Raw genomic sequence first — 26,937 nt, 5'->3', positions numbered from 1 at the left:
GAACAACTAGACTACCCAACATAGAAATACACCCAAACAATGAAAATGAACAACCCTGGCTCAATAATCAAAGTCCATGGAGCCAGAGTGTCACACTTAACCCTTTGGATGCCATCTACCAAAGTGCCCTTTGTTTAATAACAGGAGACAGATTTGATACTCATCAACGCATACTGTATCAAAAGGTTGGCTGGCCTTTGCTAAAGACTCCACTGAAGATACTGTTATAATTAGGTCAAAACAATGACAATTACGTTTATTCTTAAAAATGTATCAGAAAAAATTTCACACTTCACACAGTTTACAAAAAAAACATTTCATAAAAGCGTTAAGAAATGTTGCATCAAGCAGAACTCTTTCCTGGACATTGAGGCAAAATTGTGCCATAGTTTGTAATAAAAACAATTAAAAAAATTTATAAAAAAATCAAGCAAACTTCTACGATGTGTATCATCTAATAGTAGCATATGAAGTAATACAATATAATAGAAACACAATAACTATTGCTGTTAGCCTTCATATATAAAAAAATACTGTAGTTATATAAAATATAACTGGACCTTGAGGTTGCCTACTTCAGAAATACATATATTTTTTAAAGATCTGGTACTCAGAAATATTAACGATTTTACTTAAGAAATATTAAACTTATAACATTTTCAACTATATTATTATATACTATTATAAACTGGTTAGTTTGGGTCTTGGATGCTGACTGACTGAAACTGCATTTCAGAAGTGAATACTGTATATCAGACAATTTACCACGGGTATGGCGTAAAAAATACTATTTATGTTGGTAACCAGTTTCTAATAGCAATCAGGCCAATATACGACGGCATATCCGCTTTGTGTCAAGAACAGCCCTTAGCCGTAGTATAAACCACCCAGTTTATAATGGCCAATATTCCACACCCCCCTCAAGCTTTATGGCACTTATTTTGAATATATGGGTTTTTGTCAAACTTGTTGAGTTCAGGTCTTCTTGGTTCTGGGTTTGTTGTGTTCAGGTCTTCTTGGTTCTGGGTTTGTTGTGTTCAGGTCTTCTTGGTTCTGGGTTTGTTGACTGCCTTGACTGTAGATCACAGAGGGGTCCTCCTCAGCTGATTGTGCTGCTGCAGGTCTGAAGAGAGAGAAACAGAAATGAAACAAAGGTTGCATCCCAAATGTTGGCACCCAATACCCTTTATAGTGCACTGCCTTTGTAGTGCACTAAATAGGGAATATGATGCCATTTGGAATGCAAAATGAGCAGTTCCTCAAAACCATCATTACATCAATACATGTCATAGTAATTTTCTTGAGATGTCCGTTGTTGGGTTCGTAGTTTAAGGAAATGACATCACTAGTGGTCACTATGGGTCAACTGTTTTGCTTATTGATGACATCTCCTACAATAAGCAGCAGCATATGAATTACCTTAATGCAGAATATGCTTACTGGGTGGCAGCAGTGGGGCGGTTGAATTTCACAGCAGCGTACTGGACATCCTCGTACTGTTTCTGTGGTTGAGGCAGTTGAACAGTGGAGTACAGAGGGACTTCCTGGTTTTTGGAGCGAGAGAAGTGGACGCTGGCGTAGTGAACATCATCTTGGTCTACGGTGGCTGCTGTCTGTGTTGCAGTAAGGGTCATGGCCATGCTTGAGATGTTGTCATACACTGGACTAGAGTCTCCCTGATGAGGTGAGAGGACAGACAACATGAGGAGTAGAAATGTTCCACAAAGAATACACAGACATCACAGTCATCTCCTGATTCCAACAGACTCACCTGTCTATTGTCTGCTGTGTCTCTTGTGTCAGAGGTGGATTTGGAGGACTTCTTCCTGTTTGTTAATTAATGAATTAATCAATCAATCAATGTTACTAAAGTTAAATAATAAAAAATTAATAATACAATTCACTCACCTAAACCACGTGAAGCCAGAGAGACAGAGGATGAGAACCAGAACAACCACTATGATTCCTACAACTGCAGTCATAACTGATGTTTGTTTTCCTAAAATAAAATATGGATAATATGAGTACATGGCATGATATAATAAACTAAAAATAAACGTAAATCCAGGACATTAATGCAATACTTGTTAAGGGATCTTATAACCCAATGTATAGTTATAAACTAAGGAGTAATAATCCAAAGTATATTGATTCAGATTAACTAGAAACATGTAGTTTTGTATTGAAGTATTGAAGATGAAACTTGACCTGCTACAATGATCATCAGAGCTGTAGAGTTCTTAGATGCTATTTTATTCTCAGCCTCACAGTAGTATTCTCCACTGTCCTCAGAGCTGATGTTGGTGATGCTGTAACTCTGTCCTGAAGCTTTTGGTGAGGTTATGTTCTTCTTGAACCAGGTGTATTTGTACACAGGTGGGTTGGCATCACTGCTGCAGGTCAGAGTCACTGAACTGCCCTCCACTATTTCGCCAGAGGGACTGACTGACACTGAGCTGTCCTTTGGGCCATCTGGCAGACAATATGTATCAACACATTGTTCATACATATTGCTTTACATGAGGAGCATCATGGAACTTACACTTATGATTGAAATAATTGAAATATTAATATAAATATGTGTAATTTAGAAAATAATGTAACAATACAGTGTTTGTGTAGTACTACAGTAGTGAGATGAGTACAATCATGGAACTTGGACATAGATTGAAATAATAGATAGATAGAATAGAGAAGAGAAGATGTTACTAAAAGAATACAACTGGAGATGGATCACACATACTCACATCTGACAGTGAGAGTCTCTTCAGGAGAGTGGAGAACCTCATGGCCTTCTACAGCACAGGAGTATCTGCCTGCATCCTCACTGCTGACTGGGTTTAGGAACAGACTGTTAGATTGGTTGGTTACATGTCCGTTCTTGTACCAGATGTAGGTGGGGTTGGGGTTGTCACTCAGAGTACAGGTGGTGGTGCTACAGGTCAGTGTCACCTTCTGTCCCTCTGTCACAGTGGGTGGAGTCACCTTCACCTGCAGACCTAAACGAAAGGGCGTTAAAACACTGAGTATATCATAAAGTAATAGTTTGCAGTATTGATAAGATGTGACATGCAGTGTTACCTGTGACAGTCAGAGTTGTACCAGGGAAGGTGGGCTCCCAGTTTGTCTGATCTGTTATGACTCTAAACTTATACTCAGCTGAATCCTCCTCTTTCAGGTCTGTGATTCTCAGGGTGGAGTCACTCTGCATATTTCTCAGGTACTCCACACGACCTCCATACCCCGGGCTCAGGATTTGAGGCGCCTCATCAAGTTTTCCTTTTGTATACCAGTTTGTTTCGGAGACTCTATGACCACTGGGATATGTATAAGAGCAGGATATGTCCACAGATGACCCCTTCAAGGTACAGAGACTTTGATGGGTGTAAGTCACGTGGAAATAACTGTGACCCCCAACAGCTGAAACACAAGTACATTTTTAAAATGGTGTACGTATTTTGAACTCTAAAGTCAACAGCCATTAATCAAAATGAAATAGTAGCCCTATTTCATGTCTGTTTCACTGCACATCAACACTGACCAATAATCTATTGGATGATTTTGCAAGACTTTAAAAAGTGTATTAGTCACACTCACACACTGCAGGAGAATTGATGCCTTTTACAGCACAGTAGAAGCTGTCGTCAGTTTCAATGTAGACTGAGTATAAGGGGGAGGAGTCCTCTTGTACAATCTTACTGTTCCTGTACCAGATGTAGGTGGGGTTGGGGTTACCAGTCAGAGTACAGGTGGTGCTACAGGTCAGTGTCGTTGACCACCATGTAGTGGTCACCTTCACCTGCAGGTCTGGAGTAGATAACAACATTAAAACCCTCAATTACCTGTTGTCTAGTTCAAATGAGGCAGGAGTGGACGTTCTCAAAACATCAATTCAGACATTCCTATTTTACGCATACTTTCATATTATTTATATTATTTCAATTCAAATTAAGACAATTTTCCAGAACCAATTAAACAGATTAGCACTATATATAATATCATTGTACCTGTAACAGACAAAGTGACTCCAGGGATACCAGAATATTTCCCTCCGATCTGATCTGTTATAAATCTGAACTTGTACGTAGCTGAGTCACTCTCTCTCAGGTCTGTGATTTTCAGGGTGTGGCCATTCCTCTTATTGCTACGGTACGTCACACGACCTTTATAGTCTGGGTCATCTCTCAGACTCACATGATTCTCCATAGGATAAACTTTGGTGAACCAGAGGGTTTTTATGACATTATACCAACTGGGATACGTGTAAGAGCAGGACAGCTCCACTGATGACCCCTTCAAGGTACAAATACTGTGAGTGGTGTAAGTCAGACTCCAGCCATTCTGATCCAGTACCGCTGAAACACAGTTAGATATCACAAGGACATTACATTAACTTCAAGGTCCTTTGAATCACACTAACACTTTGTTCCCGTAGTTGCTGAGTTGAGACATAGATACTCTTTGGTTGAGTGTGAATGGAAATTGTTTAAAGTGAAGTGGACACGCCAAATGTGTCACTTGTAGAACACGAAAATGGTTTTGCTTTTAGAAATATCTGTAGATTGACAAACCAGGCAACTAACAGATAAGAATGAGACCATACCTGCTACAGACCAGAGAAAGACCACCAACACACTTCCTGCTGTTCTCAAGGCCATTGTTGCATCTCCCACCCTGCAGTCTTAGAAACATAAACAACAACTCACTCTATAGCTGGTGAATAACTACACCTGATACATTGAAGTATAAACTGTAAATGGGGTACAGGGCCTCATTACTGAAAATGAACCAGGCTCATATTGTGTTGTGTTGTATTGTGCTATATGGTTGTCTTTGTGAATACTGTCTGTTAGTCTATTGCACTATATATGTATGTGTGTATGTATGTGTGTATGTATGTATGTATGTGGGTACAGTGCCTATCATCAGTAGGCTATTTACCCGTTGGATTTATTAAATGTTTTGTGTGTTACAAAGTGGGATTGAAATGGATTTCATTGTGGGTTTTTTGGGGGAACACAAAATACTCCATAATGTCAAAGTGAAAAGAAAATTATATAAAAGTTCACAAATTAAGAAAAAATAACAGAAATGTCTTGATTATGTAAGTATTCACCCTCTTTGTTATGACAATCCTAAATAAGTTCAGGTGTAAAAATGTGATTAACCTTTTAAGGATGGGACCCTTTTTTTCAATTTTCGCCTAAAATAACATACCCAAACCTAACTGCCTGTAGCTCAGGACCTAAAGCAAGGATATGCATATTCTTGATACCATTTGAAAGGAAACACTTTGAAGTTTGTGGAAATATGAAATTAATATAGGCGACTATAAGACATTAGATCTGGTAAAAGATCATACAACAAAAAAACGTGTTATCTGTTATTTATTTCTTTCCATCATCTTTGAAATGCAAGGGAAAGGCCACAATATATTATTGCAGTTTAGTCGCAATTTAGATTATGGCCACTAGATGGCAGCAGTGTGTGTGCAAAGTTTCAGATTGATCCAGTGAATCATTGCAATACTGGACTATTTTGTATCAAGTCTGCCCAAATGTGCCGAATTGGTCAATTGATACATTATCAAGTACATTACTATAGAGAACATACAAAAATTATATGGTAATACAAAATGTAAGTTTACACACTCCCAGGAATGTCATACATGATGGATCATTATTTTCACACATCTAGATGGCCGGGTGGGGTGGGTGTGGAGCGAGAGACAGCAGGGGTTCAAACTGTAGAACCTAGTTCCTACATTTCAATATAAAAATTGATTTTATCAAACAAAACTATGCTACATTTAATCTCTGGGACCCTTAGGATGACAAATCAGAGCAAGATTACTGAATGTAAGTACACTATTTACCTTCAGAGGTGAATGTATCAAACCAGTTGCCATGATACATTTTTTGTTGATGTGCACTCTCCTCAAACAAGAGCATGGTATTTTTTCACTGTAATAGCTACTGTAAATTGGACAGTGCAGTTAGATTAACAAGAATGTAAGCTTTCTGCCCATATAAGACATGTCTATGTCCTGGAAATGTTGCTGTTACTTACAACAGTCATGCTAATCACATTAGCGCACATTAGCTCAACCGTCCCATATTTTAAATATTGTTCCAAGTTCACTTTTAATTTGGAATGACCTATCTTGTGGCTGAAATAGCTGAATCCACTCATTTGAAGGGGTGTCTACATACTTTTGTATATATAGTCCCGTGTAGCTCAGTTGGTAGAGCATGGCGCTTACAACGCCAGGGTTGTGGGTTCGATTCCCACGGGGGGCCACTATGAAAATGTATGCACTCACTAACTGTAAGTCGCTCTGGATAAGAGCGTCTGCTAAATGACGAAAATGTAAAATAGTGTATACCAGAGATAACAGACTGTTGATATTGCATCCACAAAACTCAAACGCCGGTTCACCAGTATGAAAAAAAATCGCTAACCGTTTTTTTTGTTCAAGCCATTTAGAACTGTTGTCTGCTAAATATGACTATCGTTTGCATCTGCCAATTAATTGGCTGTCCAGTATCCAGATGACTTCTCCCCATAGTTTCCCATACAGTTAATATTTTTTCCCTTCTGTTTCCCTGATGTTGCTACGGCAATCAAGCTGTTTTTACCATCCCTGAAACTATCGCTTCTGCAGAAAGATCGTTTCTAAACTAAAACTCATAAAGAGCTACAGAAGAACAATTAGGATCTCAGTCTGACATGAGCTTTTGAACAGATGAGTAAACTCCACTCATTGCACTGGCGCCGTCGTAGCCTTGACCATGGCATTTGTTCGCCAATATCCCCCTTGTGAGGGAGTATGGTACGCCAGTGTCACGAACTCGATGATGTTCTCCGTTTGCTCTGACACCCACAAGCGTCACGGGAATCGTCTGAAGTCCATACCGATCTGCCAACTTCAGTCTGTAGCGTTCAAAAAGTTTGGGCTACACACTAATATGTGAGCGTAATAAGGTGATACTCTCACAGACACTTAATATGTCGGTTGTTTTGTTCTAGGACGCCCACAAGCCTAACAAGACTCGTCTGAAGGTAGCCCGGTACCAGTTAGAAATAATAATGGAAGTACTGTCTAGAAGTAGTTAAGTGCCAAAGAAAAAAGGGTGTTAAATACGGGTCAATAATTAAAAAAATCCAGTTCTTTCTTATAGCTCTCAGATATAGGACAGACACTTTAAAAAAACTTCCTTTAGATCAATTTTTGACTATCAGTTTTTCCATGTATGAATCTGTTTTTCAATGGGTTTCTATGGGCTAATAGCATTAAGGCCAAATTCCCTAATGCCTTACATAGAAGGGCACCAATTGGAAGATGGGTGAAAAAAAAAGAGTAGAAAATCAATATCCATTAAAGCAAAGCGTAGACAACCCTGTTCCAGGAGTGCCGCATGTACGGCAGGATTTTGTTTCAACTAGGCACCACACCTGACCAACTGAGATAATTGATCAGTTCAGTGATTGCCTAAATGTAGTGATTGCCTGATTCTAAACACACACATTCAATTATAACACTTACCTGCTGCAGGTGAAATGGTGGAAAATCATGTTAACACAACACATCACTGAGTACCACTCTCCATATTTTCAAACATGGTGGTAGCTGCACCATGTTATGGGTATGCTTGCCATCGGCAAAGACTGGGGAGTTTTGCAGAATAAAACTAAACGGAATGCCTACTTCTGTCTATTTAAGCTAACATGCTGTATGATGCAAAAACAATTTTCTATTGGATACAATAAAGTCATCATCAACATCAACATCAACAACAACAACAATCACATTGAACAGATCTGTAGTAATGTAAACACATATTTCTACATTGATTGTTCTGAAGCTGTTTTATTCTCAGAACCCCAAATATAGGAGGATAAATGTTCAGTCCTCTACGGTCCATCAAGCTGTATTGCAGTCTAAAGACTGACCGCCAGGTTCAATGATAGCTCCTATCCCCAAGCTGTGAGGCTAAACAGCAAGTGACTCACACACACACACACACACACACACACACACACACACACACACACACACACACACACACACACACACACACACACACACACACACACACACACACACACACACACACACACACACACACACACACGGGTTAGACTTTGACTGTAGCTTCAGCCTGCAATACTCTATGTATGGTGAGGTCACTTGTCAGTCAGCATTTCAATGTATTTTTATACATATGACAAATAAACTGAACCTTGTCTTGAACATTGAACGTTGAATTGAAATCCGGGACCTTTCTGCAGAAATGCATCTTGGTATTACTGTCATACTCTACTCTACTGATACATTTTTAAACATGCAATTGAATAAACTGAACTAAACACATGAAACCACAGTCCATGGTCCGTATTCCCAAAGTGAGGGTTGAAGTGCTGATCGAGGATCAGTTTTGACTTTTAGATCATCATTATATGGAGGGGGAGACCTGATCCTAGATCAGCACTCCTTTTGTTTTTCTTGGGGTAGATGAGCTTTAAAATTGTAGATAGATTGTGGCTTCCGTCAATGTAATTGTCTGCATTATTTCCAATCCCCCATATATGTATTTTTGTAAATATATATATATTTATATTCTCTATTAAAAAACCTTTAAAAATATTTTCCTTCTTTATTATTTTCCCCTAACCCTGCCACCCCTCCCCTAATTGGAGTAAACTAATCGACAACAATACTTAGATCAGCACTCCTACACTGAGACACTTAATGAATAAAGGCCCTGATGTAACAACCAAAACACAGCTCAAAACATAACAAAATGCAAAGGATCCAGTAAGTCTTACCCTCAAATATATGATTTATGACTAAAAACATATAACAAAATCAATATTTCAAGATATCGTCAAGCTTACTTACAGAGTGAAGTGAAGGATAGAGGTTTTGTACAGTGAGTCAACTTACTGTCAGTTAGTGTGAATTCTGTGGTTGATACATATTTAACTGTCCTTTTCCTTCCTCTTTAAGACATTAACATGCATGACGACCAGACCAGCACATCAGAAAAGGGATGTTACTGTATTTCAATAGAAATTACGCAACAGTCTGCATATCTATTTGCCTTTCTTCATTTGAAGAGTAGGCTTACATTTTTAAAATGAGCTAAATGTGTCACATTTCCAAAGTGATATTTTGACTACAAAGAAAACCATTTAAACAATGTGTCGACTATAGAGGGCTTGTTGCGGTAGCTAGGTGATTTGTGAGGCAACTGCAAGCCCTCTATACTATTTAGAATGTTAACAATTTCTTAGAATGTGTTGCCTTGCCCTTCTTAGTTCTGTATACACAGGTCAAAGTTTCATGATGTCATTCAATTAGAACCCATTCCATTTAAACACCCATGACCATCACTCCTCATCAGCTGCAAAAAAAGTGCTACTGAAGGTTCCAGTGTTCTAGACTAGAGCTCCCCCTACTGCATCTCAACATTACTGCAGCCTCCTAATAATAATGTCCTCAATAATGTTGGGCTAATAACAACATTACAAACTGTAAATACATCAGATAGAATGGTGGAACACAACACTGGCTCCTTGACAAAGTGACATTTAAGCACACACACACTGATGTCTGTTGTAGTACAATATGCCACTGTCATATTCTGTTACAATGTTGGACTTTGTGTACAGTAGAGGAGGCTGGTGGGCAAAGATATAGAAGGACAGGCTCATTGTGATGGTGGCTGGAATAGAAGAATGGATATCGTTACATTCATTCCATTCCAGCCATTAAAATGAGCCCGTCCTCCTATATCTCTGCCCACCAGCCTCCTCTGTTGTAGAGTACCGGTAATAGCCTTAGCTGGCAGAGGCATCAGTATCATAATCATCACCATAGTGATGCTGTATTGACTGTAGAGTCTAATGTAGCCTGTTATCCATATAGTCTAATGTAGCCTGTTGTCCATATATAGTCTAATGTAGCCTGTTATCCATATATAGTCTAATGTAGCCTGTTATCTATATATAGTCTAATGTAGCCTGTTTTCCATATATAGTCTAATGTAGCCTGTTATCCATATATAGTCTAATGTAGCCTGTTATCTATATATAGTCTAATGTAGCCTGTTTTCCATATAGTCTAATGTAGCCTGTTATCTATAAATAGTCTAATGTAGCCTGTTGTCCATATAGTCTAATGTAGCCTGTTATCTATAAATAGTCTAATGTAGCCTGTTGTCCATCTATTGTCAAATGTAGCCTGTTATCCATATAGTCTAATGTAGCCTGTTATCTATAAATAGTCTAATGTAGCCTGTTATCTATAAATAGTCTAATGTAGCCTGTTATCTATATATAGTCTAATGTAGCATGTTATCCATATAGTCTAATGTAGCCTGTTATCTATATATAGTCTAATGTAGCATGTTATCCATATAGTCTAATGTAGCCTGTTATCCATATATAGTCTAATGTAGCCTGTTATCTATATATAATTGAATGTAGCTTGTTTTCCATATAGTCTAATGTAGTCTGTTATTCATATATAGTCAAATGTAGCATGTTATCCATATATAGTCTAATGTAGCCTGTTATCTATATATAGTCTAATGTAGCCTGTTATCCATATATAGTCTCATGTAGCCTGTTATCCATATATTGTCTAATGTAGCCTGTTATCTATATATAGTTGTAAGTCGCTCTGGATAAGAGCGTCTGCTAAATGACGTAAATGTAAATGTAGTCTAATGTAGCCTGTTATCAAATAAATCCACTGTGTCACAAAAACAATTTAAATACTTTACTTGAATCCACAAATCACATGTATATTTTTAAAGGATCCAAACATGTCAAAGGTTCCTGTTTTCTTGGCACTCAAGGGTACCGAAATTACCTCCTTCTCTAAACAGCTAGGCTGCCCACGACAGCTGAAACAGAGCAGTACCTGTTTGAGTGGCCGAGACTGCAAAATATCAGCACCACCAACTAGCACCTTCACCTGAGGCTGTCCAACCGTGCCACGAGGGGCTGGTATTTCAGCAGCTTCTCTGCAAAGGCCTGCTCCATATATCCGTTAAATGAGAAGCCCACTTCCAAAATGAGCACCTCCCCCTGGCCCCCCACACATCAACAATATCTGGCGTATTTGGCACACAGGAAAACACATCATCATCAACATCAAACCAGCTTCCCCTTACACAATAATGTTTATGCATGTGTGCTGTTGCTAAGACTACTTGTCTCACCTCGCTGGCTATCAGGTCAACAAGGCGGTCATGTCTAGCAATGTACAAATCCCCCGTACACGCACACACACACACACACACACACATGGGTGGGCACACGCATACACACACACACACACACTGCAGTGTTACAAAGTTTGTTTGCATGTCTTTTATACCCTGGTTAATCATCTCATCCCTATGTAGATCAACACTCCTACACTGAGACACTTTATGAATACTGGCCCTGATGTAACAACCAAAACACAGATCAAAACATAACAAGAAGTAAAATGATACATTACACTCAAGTATATGACTTACGGCTAAAAACAAATAACTCCAAACTATATTTCAAGATATTGTCAAATGTACTTCCAGCTTGAAGTGAAGGGGAGAGGTCTTGTACAGTGAGTCAACTAACAACTTAATGGCAGTGTGTGGGAACTGCTAGTAAGTGTCAGTTCTGTGGTTGATACATATTTCAAGTAGTCAGGGCACAAGTAGATGATACAGAACTGTCCTTTTCTTCCTCTTTAAGACATTAACATGCATGAGGACCAGAACAGCATGTCAGAAAAGGAAGGTTACTGTATTAGAGTGAGCCCTACATTTCTAAAATGGACAAAATGTTCCCCATTTCCACTTTTCTTTAATACAGAACCATGTTAAGCCCCTAAGGTTGATGTCCATGACACGCGGAAAACAATTAGCATAATCCCAAAATCTGATCTCTACCAGTCAGTTTAAGGTAGAGATATCTGTTTTTTTTGCATTTAATGCGTCTCAATCCACCGAGTCCACCTATGTTGCACTTCCGCATCTGCGGTGAAAGGTGACAGAGCTAGAGCGATGTTTGTCAGACCATGAGACATCCCGAAAATTCGTATTCTCATAACATCTTGCTCTACGACCCCCACAAGCGTCTTGGGACTCATTTGAAGTTGGTACAGTTGATCTGTAGTATCCAAACAATTTGGTCTACACACTAATGTGTGGAAAGATGAGACTCTCACGAACATGTCTGTTGTTTTGCTCTAGGACGCCCACAGGCCACACAAGACAAACTTATGGAAGTATATACTGTTCAGTGCCAAAAATAAGGGGTTAAATACATGTAAAAAAATATATATATATATATTCTGATCTTTCTTATATCTCTCAGGTATAGGACAGACACTTCAGAATAATCTTCCTTTCGATTTTTTTGGGGGGGACTATCTTTTATTCCATGTAGTGAACCTGTTATTCAATGTGTTTGTATGGGCTAATAGCAGTAAGGCCAAAAATAATTTTAAATCAAATAATCATATTTTTTTGATACGTTAAGGTTTCTTAAAATTCTAAATCAAATAGCTAAATTATCCTTGGTATGACCTTCTTAAAAATAATCAATATAGGAGGCACTCTTTCCCCTGGTCTAAAAAATAATATCGTCCAGAAGAAACACTCATCACCATTGATGGGAGCCATCCTCCTGGGCCTGGGAGGGAGAGAGAGACACACACACAAACAGTATGAAAACACAAGCACCTGCCTGTGCTCCTTCCGTCATTTGTCTGTCCTTTTGTACATTTCAAAAGATGATTTGAGTTGATTGGTAACATTTAAGAATAACTCATAATTAACCCATTATAAGTGCTTATATATGTTTATAAATGATAGTTGATGATTTGACAGACAGACGGATGTCCTTACCCTGAGGAGGCATACTGGGAGGCTGAGGAGGTGTTGAGGCCTCTAGGGTTGGTCCTCTGAGGAGAGGGAGGGGTTCTCTGCATACAGCGGTCTGGGTACCAGATCACCAGCATGGTGCTCTCCAGCTCCACCCCCTGGACAGGAGGACAAACAGCAGGCAGAGTCCAAATACATACAATGGAACTAATAGCATAGTCCTAAAAGGTTGTGCAGCCTGTCTATACTATGCCCCCTGTGGTGGGGTCTGGTAGTGCAGCCTGTCTATACTATGTCCTCTGTGGTAGGGTCTGGTAGTGCAGCCTGTCTATACCATGTCCCCTGTGGTGGGGTATTGTAGTGCAGCCTGTCTATACTATGCCCCCTGTGGTGGGGTCTGGTAGTGCAGCCTGTCTATACTATGCCCCCCGTGGTGGGGTTTGGTAGTGCAGCCTGTCTATACATTGCACCCTGTGGTGGGGTATTGTAGTGCTCCCTGTCTATACTATGTCCCCTGTGGTGGGGTCTGGTAGTGCAGCCTGTCTATACTATGTCCCCTGTGGTGGGGTATTGTAGTGCACCCTGTCACTACAGACCCTGGTTCGATTCCAGGCTTCATCACAATCTGGCCATAATGGTGAGTCCCATGGGGTGGCGCGCAATTTGCCCAGTGTCGGCAGGGGTAGGCCGTCATTGTAAATAAGAATTTGTTCTTAACTGAATTGCCTAATTAAATAAAAAATTCACAGGGTCTGAGCTCTCCACCTGAAATGAGACAACTCAGTTAACAGTGCGTGTGATTTCTGATCAATTATTATTGATCTATGATAGTTTATCTCCTGACAGTAATGGCAACGTGGTTCAATAGAGCCATCATGTGTCCAATAGGCAGAAATACAAGAAACAACATCGAAGTGGAAATAGTCATGAATCAATGTATTAATAGTTAATCAAATAATCAATGTCTATATTGTCAATTTTTTATTTTATTTACAACATTATATTTATCCTTTATTGACACTGAACATCACTGTAAAAACTGCAAATGTAAAAATATTTGATGTATCTAAATAGTTAATAATATATATTTTTAAATAATAAAACAAGCAATATCATGACACTGAACAATATGGTATTACATAATATAAAATGCGGAACAATGTCTGACAACAATACAAAGTAAATCATCATTAAACACATCAGGAGCAACTTGGCCCAAGAGCTACAAGTAATAAAAAGCTGTTACCAGTATTATTCATGTTAGTCGCTGAAAATAATCATCCTGCATCCTTTGACTCTCTATATCCCCTATCCTCCTGGCCGGCTCGGTCCTCCCCTCCTGCTCCGTGGCTTGACGACTCATTGCGAGCTCACAGAACAGGGCTCTGGGCAGCCGAGCGGAAATGGAGGAAAAATAGACTCCCTGCGGACCTGGCATCTTTTCACTCCCTCCTCTCTACATTTTCTTCATCTGTTTCTGCTGCTAAAGCCACATTCTACCACTCTAAATTCCAAGCATCTGCCTCTAACCCTAGGAAGCTCTTTGCCACCTTCTCCTCCCGGCTGAATCCTCCTCCCCCTCCACCCCCCCTCCTCCCTCTCTGTGGATGACTTCGCCAACCATTTTGAAAAGAAGGTTGACGACATCCGATCCTCGTTTGTTAAGTCAAATGACACTGCTGGTCCTGCTCACACTGCCCTACCTATGCTTTGACTTCTTTCTCAGAATGACCTCCTTGATCCAAACCAGTCAGGTTTCAAGACTGGTCATTCAACTGAGACTGCTCTTCTCTGTGTCACGGAGGCTCTCCGCACTGCTAAAGCTAACTCTCTCTCCTCTGCTCTTGTCCTTCTAGACCTGTCTTCTGCCTTTGATACTGTGAACCATCAGATCCTCCTCTCCACCCTCTCCGAGTTGGGCATCTCCGGCGCGGCTCACTCTTGGATTGTCTCCTACCTGACCGGTCGCTCCTACCAAGTGGCGTGGTGAGAATCTGTCTACGCACCACGTGCTCTCACCACTGGTGTCCCCCAGGGCTCAGTTCTAGGCCCTCTCCTATTCTCGCTATACACCAAGTCACTTGGCTCTGTCATATCCTCACATGGCCTCTCCTATCATTGCTACGCAGACGACACAAAACTAATCTTCTCCTTTCCCCCTTCTGATAACCAGGTGGCGAATCGCATCTCTGCATGTCTGGCAGACATATCAGTGTGGATGATGGATCACCACCTCAAGCTGAACCTCGGCAAGATGGAGCTGCTCTTCTTCCGCTAACATCAAGGCGGTGACCCGATCCTGTAGGTTCATGCTCTACAACATTCGGAGAGTACGAACCTGCCTTACACAGGAAGCGGCACAGGTCCTAATCCAGGTACTTGTCATCTCCCGTCTGGATTACTGCAACTCGCTGTTGGCTGGGCTCCCTGCCTGTGCCATTAAACCCCTACAACTCATCCAAAATGCCGCAACCCGTCTGGTGTTCAACCTTCCCAAGTTCTCTCACGTCACCCCGCTCCTCCGCACACTCCACTGGCTTCCAGTTGAAGCTCGCATCTGCTACAAGACCATGGTGCTTGCCTACGGAGCTGTGAGGGGAACGGCACCTCCGTACCTTCAGGCTCTGATCAGTCCCTACACCCAAACGAGGGCATTGCGTTCATCCACATCTGGCCTGCTGGCCCCACTACCTCTGCGGAAGCACAGTTCCCGCTCAGCCCAGTCAAAACTGTTCGCTGCTCTGGCACCCCAATGGTGGAACAAGATCCCTCACGACGCTAGGACAGCGGAGACACTTGAAACCCCACCTCTTTAAGGAATACCTGGGATAGGATAAAGTAATCCTTCTATCCCCCCTTACCCCACCCCCCAAAAAATAAATAAAAATAAAATAAAATACATATTGTAAAGTGGTTATCCAATTTCACAACTCTTAGTACAAAACTCAAAACAGATCATCAAAAAGGTGTTTTTCACAACTTTCAGCTCATTTTCAAATGACTGAGTAAAACACAAAAAATCACACAGTAACTTTTTCACCAAACATAATCAGTATTTCCTCTAGAAATACCTTTCATATAAAGTCATTGCCCTTCACAATGCAATGATCACAATACTTTTCACATGATTCTCTTCTCATTTGTTTAAATACATTTGACCATCACTTAATCCAGCTGTGCTTAATGGTTAATCACTTAACCGTTTGGTAAACCTATAGATTTTTAACTGGTTTGTCTACTATATTATGGATTTTGAGAACTACAGAAATAAAATGTGTGTTTGTAAAGTATAAACATCTAAATTACATGTATGATACATGATAATCATACATAATGACAACTCGTTATTGCTAACTGATATCACATAGTGGTAACCACAATTGGTCACCATATAAAAGGGTGTGTGTGAACACTTGCAATTTCTTTCAACATGGAGCAGGATAGACAGCAAGGGAGAGGAATAAATCAAAGAGCTCGTGGACAAGGGACCCGTCAGAGAGGTCAAAGAGGTGGACATGGGCCCCATCAAAGAGGTCAAAGAGGTGGACATCAGAGAGAGGGAGGCAGACGGCAGGGAACTGTCGTGTCTAATGAAGTCCGGGCCAAGAGGCCTTGCCATGGCAGAGGCTGCCAGATTAGTTCATCCCAATCTGAAAAAGATCAGCTGTCAATTAGATTTGAAAACATTTCGCCAAGAAAACCGGTTAATCTGCAGGATATGCACTATGCTTTACCATTACATTTAAAGTAAATTACACATTGTAATGCATGTGGTGACCGTGGTAGTGTGCTGACCTACCAGCAGCAGTGGGCAGTTGTGGAAATGGTGAGGGCCAGGAATGACATATGGCTGTCTGAAATAAAGCAGGCCATTGAGGAGAATGATGACACCTTTGCCAATGTGCATCCATCAGCCTACTAATAATCACCTGCCTTTTGAAGAGGCAGCAGGTATCTATGGAACACATTTACCTGGTGCCTTTTGAGAGGAACAACCACCAGATAAAACAGCTGTATGAGTATGTTCAGGTACAGCACTATATACTGTATTACTGCTACTATGTGATGCACATGCTACTTCACAATATTATATTGGAACTATACTATAAAAGCACTAAAGATGGTGTGGTAGGACGTAGGCCATGACTTGGATCCTACAACGCTGCACACCTCATTGTGTTTCTCAGTGAAATTGAGCAGGCCTGTCAAGGTGAAGGGGTCACCTATGTCATTGTATGGGACGATGTCAGGTTCCACCACGCAGAGGTGGTTCAGGTATGGTTTCAGGCCCATCCCCGATTCGTGACCCTATCCCTGCCCCCATACTCTCCTTTCCTCAACCCTATTGGGGAATTTTTCAGCATGAAGGTGTATGATGTCCTGCAATGCATGAACAATGAGGACATTCACTATGATGTGGATGAGAATTCATAGCCAAATGCTCAAGACAGGCTTGATGCAAATTAATGCGTGCTAAAGGTTGTTTCATTTTCATTCATTTTATTTGTTTCATTTTTGCATGAATGATGTGTAGAGGATGTCTTCATTGATCACCTTTGATTGCACATTGGATAGATATTATGGAAATTATAGATCTTCTGTCAATTTTGTTGGGTAATGTAAGTATATTGCCTAATGTGAAAACAGTGTAATTTACAGTACAGTAGCATATTACTTTCAGCACTTCTAAGGGCGATTTGAAACACATATCTTGCATTGTTTGCTATTGGATTAACTGGTAGTTAAAACGACTAAATTGAAAATATAGTATGTTGTGTTTTGGTGATTAAACCAATGTTCTCATTACATTTCAGAATGAACTTATATTTTGAATTAATGGATGTGTGGTGATAGATGTTTACAATCCAAATTAATGTACAATGACAGGTTTTGAATGAAAGACTGGCTGCGTTATAAGTGTGACCAGTTTGGAGTTTTGTACTAAGAGTCGTGAAAATGTACCACGTATGGGTGAAAATAAAACCAAAACGATTTGAAAAAACGAGAACCTTTTGCATATAGTGTTGATAAAACACGTTTGTGTGCGTGAATGTTTGTGTGTGTGTGTGTGTGCATGTTCATGTGTATGACTGTCTGTGTGTGTGTGTGTGTGTGTGTGTGTGTGAGTGTAGGCATTTGGATTTTATGTTTAACAAACATATAGATGAGCTGGTTAAGAAGCTAAGATTTAAAGTTGGCTTTTTTTTCGGAAACAGGTCGTGCCTTTCTCTAAGCACTAGGAAGCAGATTATTCAGTCAACCTTTTTATCTGTTCTTGATTATGGTGATATTATTTATCAAAGTGCAGCTGCTACTACTCTTAACCCTTTGGATGCCATCTACCAGAGTGCCCTTTGTTTAATAACAGGAGACAGATTTGATACTCATCAACGCATACTGTATCAAAAGGTTGGCTGGCCTTTGCTAAAGACTCCACTGAAGATACTGTTATAATAAGGTCAAAACAATGACAATTACGTTTATTCTTAAAAATGTATCAGAAAAAATGTCACACTTCACACAGTTTACAAAAAAAACATTTCATAAAAGCGTTAAGAAATGTTGCATCAAGCAGAACTCTTTCCTGGACATTGAGGCAAAATTGTGCCATAGTTTGTAATAAAAACAATTAAAAATATTTATAAAAAAATCAAGCAAACTTCTACGATGTGTATCATCTAATAGTAGCATATGTGTCACGCCCTGGCTCTGGGGACTCTTGTATGTTGAGCCAGGGTGTTAGTTTCTTTGTGTAGTGTCTATGTTTCGTTTCCTATGTTCTGTTCTAGGTTATGTGTTTCTATGTTGGCCAGGGTGGTTCTCAATCAGAGGCAACGAGAATCAGCTGTTGCTTGTTGTCTCTGATTGGGAACCATACTTAGGCAGCCTTTTGTGCACTTGTGATTCGTGGGATCTTGTTCCGTGTAGGTTTGTGTATGACCGAGGACTTCACGTTTCGTTGTTTTGTTATTTTGTATCGTGTTGCTAAGTACACTATTAAAGAGATGTACGCATATCACGCTGCGCCTTGGTCCACTCATTATGACGATCGTGACAGAAGATCCCACCATCAACGGACCAAGCTGCGTGTCCAAGAGCAGACAGCCTGGACTTGGGAGGAGATCTTGGACGGGCAGGGGTCCTGGACTTGGGAGGAAATCCAGGCCGGAATGGATCGCCGTCCGTGGGAGGAGACGGTGGAGGCGCGCCATAGAGAGGAGCAGCGGCGCCAACCGGGTCGACGTCGGACACGCAAGAGGCAACCCCAAGACATTTTTTGGGGGGGGCACACGGCATGGACGACGGGGCTGCTGGAGGCAGCTACGGGGCGAGTTTGGGGATTAGGAGAGGAGGCCACCGGGTTTGGGGGGCTGGAAGGGAGCTTGGCGGAGCCTAGAGATAGAGCAGAGCCAACTCCCCGTACTCAGGCTAGGCAGCGTGAGACTGGGCAGGTTCCGAGGTATGCGGAGCTGCGTACTGTGCCGCGAGTGGTCCGGCAAGTCCGGTACGTCCTGTGCGAGCACCACGCACGTGTCGTGCTAAGGTGGGCATGCAGCCAGGACGGAGTGTGCCGGCTCAACGCTCGTGGCCTCCAGTACCCCTCCTCGGTCCCGGATATCCTGCGCCAGTGTCACATGCTGTAGTGCTAGTACGAGTACACAGCCCTGTACGTCCTGTGCTGATGCCTCACACAAAGTGTGTAAAAATAGGCATTCAGCCAGGACGGGTTGTGTCAGCTCTTCGCTCCAGACCTCCAGTCCGTCTCCACAGCCCGGTCCGGCCTGTTCCTGCTCCCCGCACCAAGCCTGTGGTGCGCGTCGCCAGCCCGGCCCGGCCTGTTCCTGCTCCCCGCACCAAGCCTGTGGTGCGCGTCGCCAGCCCGGTCCGGCCTGTTCCTGCCCCTCGCACCAAGCCTGTGGTGCGCGTCGCCAGCCCGGCCCGGCCTGTTCCTGCCCCTCGCACCAAGCCCGTGGTGCGCGTCGCCAGCCCGGCCCGGCCTGTTCCTGCTCCCCGCACCAAGCCTGTGGTGCGCGTCGCCAGCCCGGTCCGGCCTGTTCCTGCTCCTCGCACCAAGCCTGTGGTGCGCGTAGCCAGCCCGGTCCGGCCTGTTCCTGCTCCCGCACCAAGCCTGTGGTACGCGTCGCCAGCCCGGCCCGGCCTGTTCCTGCTCCCCGCACCAAGCCAGTGGTGCGCATCGTCAGCCCGGTCCGGCCCATTCCTGCTCCCCCCACCAAGCCAGTGGTGCGCATCGTCAGCCCGGTCCGGCCATTTCCTGCTCCCCGCACCAAGCCAGTGGTGCGCGTCGTCAGCCCGGTCCGGCCCATTCCTGCTCCCCGCACCAAGCCAGTGGTGCGCATCGTCAGCCCTGTTCGGCCCGTTCCTGCTCCCCGCACCAAGTCAGTGGTGCGCGTCGTCAGCCCGGTCCGGCCCATTCCTGCTCCCCGCACCAAGCCTGTGGTGCGCGTCGTCAGTCCGGCACAGCCCGTGCCTGTTTCACCGGTGCCTGGTACCGGTCAGCTGCTCCACACCGGAGCCTAAGCAATCCGCTCCACCGATGTCCAGTCCAGCTCCAGCCAGCGGGGCCAGACCAGACCAGGGGCGCTACGGGGGGGTTGTTAGAGGGTGGTGGTCACGCCCGGAGCCGGATCCGCCTCCGAGGTGGAATGCCCACCCGGCCCCTCCCCTGTTGGGTTTATGTTGGCGCGGTCGCAGTCCGCGCCTTTGGGGGGTACTGTCACGCCCTGGCTCTGGGGACTCTTGTATGTTGAGCCAGGGTGTTAGTTTCTTTGTGTAGTGTCTATGTTTCGTTTCCTATGTTCTGTTCTAGGTTATGTGTTTCTATGTTGGCCGGGGTGGTTCTCAATTAATCATCTCTAATAATCTCTAATAATCAATTAGAGGCAACGAGAATCAGCTGTTGCTTGTTGTCTCTGATTGGGAACCATACTTAGGCAGCCTTTTGTGTACGCATATCACGCTGCGCCTTGGTCCACTCATTATGACGATCGTGACAATATGAAGTAATACAACATAATAGAAACACAATAACTATTGCTGTTAGCCTTCATGTATATAAAAAAATACTGTAGTTATATAAAATATAACTGGACCTTGAGGTTGCCTACTTCAGAAATACATATGTTTATTAAAGATCTGGTACTCAGAAATATTAACGATTTTATTTAAGAAATATTAAACTTATATCATTTTCAACTATATTATTATATACTATTATAAACTGGTTAGTTTGGGTCTTGGATGCTGACTGACTGAAACTGCATTTCAGAAGTGAATACTGTATATCAGACAATATACCACGGGTATGGCGTAAAAAATACTATTTTTGTTGGTAACCAGTTTCTAATAGCAATCAGGCCAATATCCGACGGCATATCCGCTTTGTGTCAAGAACAGCCCTTAGCCGTAGTATAAACCACCCAGTTTATAATGGCCAATATTCCACACCCCCTCAAGCTTTATGGCACTTATTTTGAATATATGGGTTTTTGTCAAACGTGTTGAGTTCAGGTCTTCTTGGTTCTAGGTTTGTTGTGTTCAGGTCTTCTTGGTTCTGGGTTTGTTGTGTTCAGGTCTTCTTGGTTCTGGGTTTGTTGACTGCCTTGACTGTAGATCACAGAGGGGTCCTCCTCAGCTGATTGTGCTGCTGCAGGTCTGAAGAGAGAGAAACAGAAATGAAACAAAGGCTGCGTCCCAAATGTTGGCACCCTATACCCTTTATAGTGCACTGCCTTTGTAGTGCACTAAATAGGGAATATGATGCCATTTGGAACGCAAAATGAGCAGTTCCTCAAAACCATCATTACATCAATACATGTCATAGTAATTTTCTTGAGATGTCCATTGTTGGGTTCGTAGTTTACGGAAATGACATCACTAGTGGTCACTATGGGTCAACTGTTTTGCTTATTGATGACATCTCCTACAATAAGCAGCAGCATATGAATTACCTTAATGCAGAATATGCTTACTGGGTGGCAGCAGTGGGGCGGTTGAATTTCACAGCAGCGTACTGGACATCCTCGTACTGTTTCTGTGGTTGAGGCAGTTGAACAGTGGAGCACAGAGGGACTTCCTGGTTTTTGGAGCGAGAGAAGTGGACGCTGGCGTAGTGAACATCATCCTGGTCTACGGTGGCTGCTGTCTGTGTTGCAGTAAGGGTCATGGCCATGCTTGAGATGTTGTCATACACTGGACTAGAGTCTCCCTGATGGGGTGAGAGGACAGACAACATGAGGAGTGGAAATGTTCCACAAAGAATACACAGACATCACAGTCATCTTCTGATTCCAACAGACTCACCTGTCTATTGTCTGCTGTGTCTCTTGGGTCAGAGGTGGATTTGGAGGACTTCTTACTGTTTGTTAATTAATGAATTAATCAATCAATCAATGTTACTAAAGTTAAATAATAAAAAATAAATAATACAATTCACTTACCTAAACCACGTGAAGCCAGAGAGACAGAGGATGAGAACCAGAACATGTCACGATTTAAACTGAATATGAACCCAAATGCAGACAACTACACCGAGCCAGAGAAGGTTTAACAGGTTTATTTCAAAGTTAAATTGTCCAGGTTTCCAAAAATAGGGGAAGAGCAAGTCCAGGTCTACAGGGAGGGTAACAGATCCAGGGTTCTGAGCAGGAGTGGTACCGTAACGTCCTAGTGTCCGTGGTGAGTCCAAATGTGAGGTCCAGTAGTGGAAAGCAGGATGGTGGTGGCAGGAGTGAAGCGGAGGCAGGAGTCAGGTTCCAATAATATGGTCGTCTTGACTATGATCTGACGATGAGTGGCAAGTTTGACCGGGTCTTTAAGGCTGAGGTGATTATGGTGAATGAGCTGCAGCTGGAACCCTGACTCCCGCACACCAGACTTCACTCCTGCAATAAAGAACAGACAGAGGGGAGGGGGAGAGCAGAGAGAGAGAGCTACCTAGCAGCAGTAGGCCTAACAGAACAACCACTATGATTCCTACAGCTGCAGTCATAACTGAGGTTTGTTTCCTATAATATAATATGGATGATGTGAGTACATGGTATGATATAATAAACTAAAAATAAACGTAAATACAAGACATTAATGCAATACTTGTTAAGGGATCTTATAACCCAATGTATAGTTATAAACTAAGGGATCTTATAACCCAATGTATAGTTATAAACTAAGGGATCTTATAACCCAATGTATAGTTATAAACTAAGGAGTAATAATCCAAAGTATATTGATTCAGATTAACTAGAAACATGTAGTTTTGTATTGAAGTATTGAAGATGAAACTTGACCTGCTACAATGATCATCAGAGCTGAGTTCTTAGATGCTATTTTATTCCGGGCCTCACAGTAGTATTCTCCACTGTCCTCAGAGCTGATGTTGGTGATGCTGTAACTCTGTCCTGATGCTTTTGGTGAGGTTATGTTCTTCTTGTATCAGGTGTAGTTGTACACAGGTGGGTTGGCATCACTGCTGCAGGTCAGAGTCACTGAACTGCCCTCCACTATTTCACCAGAGGGACTGACTGACACTGAGCTGTCCTTTGGGCCATCTGGTGGACAATATGTATCAACACATTGTTCATACATATTGCTTTACATGAGGAGCATCATGGAACTTACACTTATGATTGAAATAATTGAAATAATAATATAAATATGTGTAACTTAGACGATAATGTAACAATACAGTGTTTGTGTAGTACTACAGTAGTGAGATGAGTACAATCATGGAACTTGGACATAGATTGAAATAATAGATAGATAGAATAGAGAAGAGAAGATGTTACTAAAAGAATACAACTGGAGATGGATCACACATACTCACATCTGACAGTGAGAGTCTCTTCAGGAGAGTGGAGATCCTCATGGCCTTCTACAGCACAGGAGTATCTGCCTGTATCCTCACTGCTGACTGGGTTTAGGAACAGACTGTTAGATTGGTTGGTTACATGTCCATTCTTGTACCAGATGTAGGTGGGGTTGGGGTTGTCACTCAGAGTACAGGTGGTGCTACAGGTCAGTGTCACCTTCTGTCCCTCTGTCACAGTGGCAGGAGTCACCTTCACCTGCAGACCTAAACGAAAGGGCGTTAAAACACTGAGTATATCATGAAGTAATAGTTTGCAGTATTGATAAGATGTGACATGCAGTGTTACCTGTGACAGTCAGAGATGTTCCAGGCAAGGTGGGCTCCCAGTTTGTCTGATCTGTTATGACTCTTAACTTATACTCAGCTGAATCCTCCTCTCTCAGGTCTGTGATTCTCAGGGTGGAGTCACTCTGCATATTTCTCAGATACTCCACACGACCTCCATACCCCGGGCTCAGGATTTGTGGCGCCTCATCAAGTTTTCCTTTTGTATACCAGTTTGTTTCGGAGACTCTATGACCACTGAGATATGTATAAGAGCAGGATATGTCCACAGATGACCCCTTCAAAGTACAGATACTCTGATGGGTGTAAGTCACGTGGAAATAACTGTGACCCCCAACAGCTGAAACACAAGTACATTTTTCAAATGGAGTACATATTTTGAACTGTCAACATCCATTAATCGAAATGAAATAGCAGCCCTATTTCATGTCTGTTTCACTGCACATCAACACTGACCAATGATGTATTGGATGATTTTGTAAGACTTTAAAAAGTGTATTAGTCACACTCACACACTGCAGGAGAATTGATGCCTTTTACAGCACAGTAGAAGCTGTCTTCAGTTTTTAAGTAGACTGAGTATGAGGGGGAGGAGTCCTCTTGTACAATCTTACTGTTCCTGTACCAGATGTAGGTGGGGTTGGGGTTGTCAGTCAGAGTACAGGTGGTGCTACAGGTCAGTGTCGTTGACCACCATGTAGTGGTCACCTTCACCTGCAGGTCTGGAGTAGATAACAACATTAAAACCCTCAATTACCTGTTGTCTAGTTCAAATGAGGCAGGAGTGTACGTTCTCAAATCATCAATTCAGACATTCCTATTTTACGCATACTTTCATATTATTTATATTATTTAAATACAAATTAAGACAATTTTCCAGAACCAATTAAACAGATTAGCGCTATATATACTTTACCTGTAACAGACAAAGTGACTCCAGGATCCCTTCGGTCTGATCTGTAATAATCTGAACTTGTACGTAGTTGAGTCACTCTCTCTCAGGTCTGTGATTTTCAGGGTGTGGCCATTCCTCTTATCGCTACGGTACGTCACACGACCTTTATAGTCTGGGTTATCTCTCAGACTCACATGATTCTCCATAGGATAAACTTTGGTGAACCAGAAGGTTTTTATGACATTATACCAACTGGGATACGTGTAAGAGCAGGACAGCTCCACTGATGACCCCTTCAAGGTACAAATACTGTGAGTGGTGTAAGTCACACTCCAGCCATTCTGATCCAGTACCGCTGAAACACAGTTAGACATCACAAGGACATTACATTAACTTCAAGGTCCTTTGACTCACACAAACACTTTGTTCCCGTAGTTGCTGAGTTGAGACATAGATACTCTTTGGTTGAGTGTGAATGGAAACCGTTTAAAGTGAAGTGGACACGCCAAATGTGTCACTAGTAGAACATGAAAATGGTTATGCTTTTAGAAATATCTGTAGATTGACAAACCAGGCAACAAAAAGATATGAATGAGACCATACCTGCTACAGACCAGAGAAAGACCACCAACACACTTCCTGCTGTTCTCAAGGCCATCGTTGCATCTCCCACCCTGCAGTCTTAGAAACATAAACAACAACTCACTCTATAGCTGGATAATAACTACACCTGATACATTGAAGTATAAACTGTAAATGGGGTACAGGGCCTCATTACTGAAAATGAACCAGGCTCATATTGTGTTGTGTTGTATTGTGCTATATGGTTGTCTATGTGAATACTGTCTGTCTGTTAGTCTATTGCACTATATATGTATGTATGTATGTACTGTTTGTATGTATGCCAAATACATTTAAACTCAGTTTTTCACAATTCCTGACATTTAATCCTAGTAAATATTCCCTGTCTTAGGTCAGTTATGATCACCACTTTATTTTAAGAATGTGAAATGTCAGAATAATAGTAGAGAAAATGATTAATTTCAGGTTTTATTTCTTCCATCACATTCCCAGTGGGTCAGAAGTTTCAATTAGTATTTGGTAGCATTGCCTTTAAAATGTTTAACTTGGGTCAAATGTTTCGGGTAGCCTTCCACAAGCTTCCCACAATAAGTTGGGTGAATTTTGGCCCATTCCTCCTGACAGAGCTGGTGTAACAGAGTCAGGTTTGTAGGCCTCCTTGCTCGCACATGCTTTTTTAGTTCTGCCCACACATTTTCTATAGGATTGAGGTCAGGGCCTTGTGATGGCCACTCCAATACCTTGACTTTGTTGTCATTAAGCCATTTTGCCACAACTTTGGAAGTATGCTTGGGGTCATTGTCCATTTGGAAGACCCATTTGCAACCAAGCTTTAACTTCCTGATTGATGTCTTGAGATGTTGCTTCAATATATCCACATCATTTTCCTTCCTCATGATGCCATCTATTTTGTGAAGTGCACCAGTCCCTCCTGCAGCAAAGCACCCCACATCATGATGCTGCCACCCCTGTGCTTCACGGTTGAAATGGTGTTCTTCGGCTTGCAAGCTGCCCCCTTTTTCCTCCAAACATAAGGATGGTCATTATGGCCAATCAGTTATATTTTTGTTTCATCAGACCAGAGGACATTTCTCCAAAAAGTACGATCTTTGTCCCCATGTGCAGTTGCAAACCGTAGTCTGGCTTTTTTATGGCGGTTTTGGAGCAGTGGCTTCTTCCTTGCTGAGCTGCCTTTCAGGTTATGTCGATATAGGACTTGTTTTACTGTGGATATAGATACTTTTGTACCTGTTTCCTCCAGCATCTTCACAAGGTTCTTTGCTGTTATTCTGGGATTGATTTGCACTTTTCGCACCAAAGTACGTTCATCTCTAGGAGACAGAACGCATCTCCTTCATGAGCGGTATGACGGCTGCGTGGTCCCATGGTGTTTATACTTGCGTACT

At 42.1% G+C, this 26,937-nt stretch overlaps 1 protein-coding gene, 2 long non-coding RNA genes and 1 other non-coding gene across 4 annotated transcripts; 1 reads left to right on the top strand and 3 right to left on the bottom strand.

Annotated features, from left to right (window-relative positions):
- Window positions 1–921: 921 nt before the first annotated feature.
- LOC123491580 (B-cell receptor CD22-like) lies at window positions 922–3,776 on the bottom strand. The gene is made up of 7 exons (XM_045222712.1): window positions 3,598–3,776; window positions 3,082–3,420; window positions 2,748–2,999; window positions 2,209–2,472; window positions 1,909–1,999; window positions 1,420–1,826; window positions 922–1,123 (listed from the first exon to the last, which is right to left on the bottom strand). Exons 2-6 carry the CDS (start codon window positions 3,209–3,211, stop codon window positions 1,631–1,633), a joined length of 933 nt encoding a protein of 310 aa, XP_045078647.1. The 5' UTR covers window positions 3,212–3,420; window positions 3,598–3,776; the 3' UTR covers window positions 922–1,123; window positions 1,420–1,630.
- A 2,449-nt stretch (window positions 3,777–6,225) lies between these two features.
- Window positions 6,226–6,299, top strand: trnav-uac. The gene has a single exon. It is a non-coding gene; the product is annotated as a tRNA-Val (tRNA).
- A 16,935-nt stretch (window positions 6,300–23,234) lies between these two features.
- Window positions 23,235–24,179, bottom strand: LOC123491579. The gene is made up of 3 exons (XR_006661429.1): window positions 24,056–24,179; window positions 23,725–23,973; window positions 23,235–23,449 (listed from the first exon to the last, which is right to left on the bottom strand). It is a non-coding gene; the product is annotated as an uncharacterized LOC123491579 (long non-coding RNA).
- Window positions 24,180–24,304: 125 nt separating this feature from the next.
- LOC123491578 lies at window positions 24,305–25,017 on the bottom strand. The gene is made up of 3 exons (XR_006661428.1): window positions 24,971–25,017; window positions 24,567–24,776; window positions 24,305–24,394 (listed from the first exon to the last, which is right to left on the bottom strand). It is a non-coding gene; the product is annotated as an uncharacterized LOC123491578 (long non-coding RNA).
- Between the last annotated feature and the right edge of the window lie 1,920 nt (window positions 25,018–26,937).

The sequence above is a fragment of the Coregonus clupeaformis genome, chromosome 9 (assembly GCF_020615455.1).
Source record: "Coregonus clupeaformis isolate EN_2021a chromosome 9, ASM2061545v1, whole genome shotgun sequence".
NCBI lineage: Eukaryota > Metazoa > Chordata > Actinopteri > Salmoniformes > Salmonidae > Coregonus > Coregonus clupeaformis.
Note: the sequence above shows the minus strand (reverse complement) of the source record. Positions and strands in the feature narration are given on the sequence as shown.

Coding starts and splice junctions, on each gene's coding strand:
- LOC123491580 (XM_045222712.1), bottom strand. CDS start 3,211: ATGCAGAGTGACTCCACCCTGAGAATCACAGACCTGAAAGAGGAGGAT. Junction 2,473..2,747: donor AGAGACTCTCACTGTCAGAT/GTGAGTATGTGT, acceptor ATTGTCTGCCAG/ATGGCCCAAAGGACAGCTCA. Junction 2,000..2,208: donor TCTGATGATCATTGTAGCAG/GTCAAGTTTCAT, acceptor ATTTTATTTTAG/GAAAACAAACATCAGTTATG.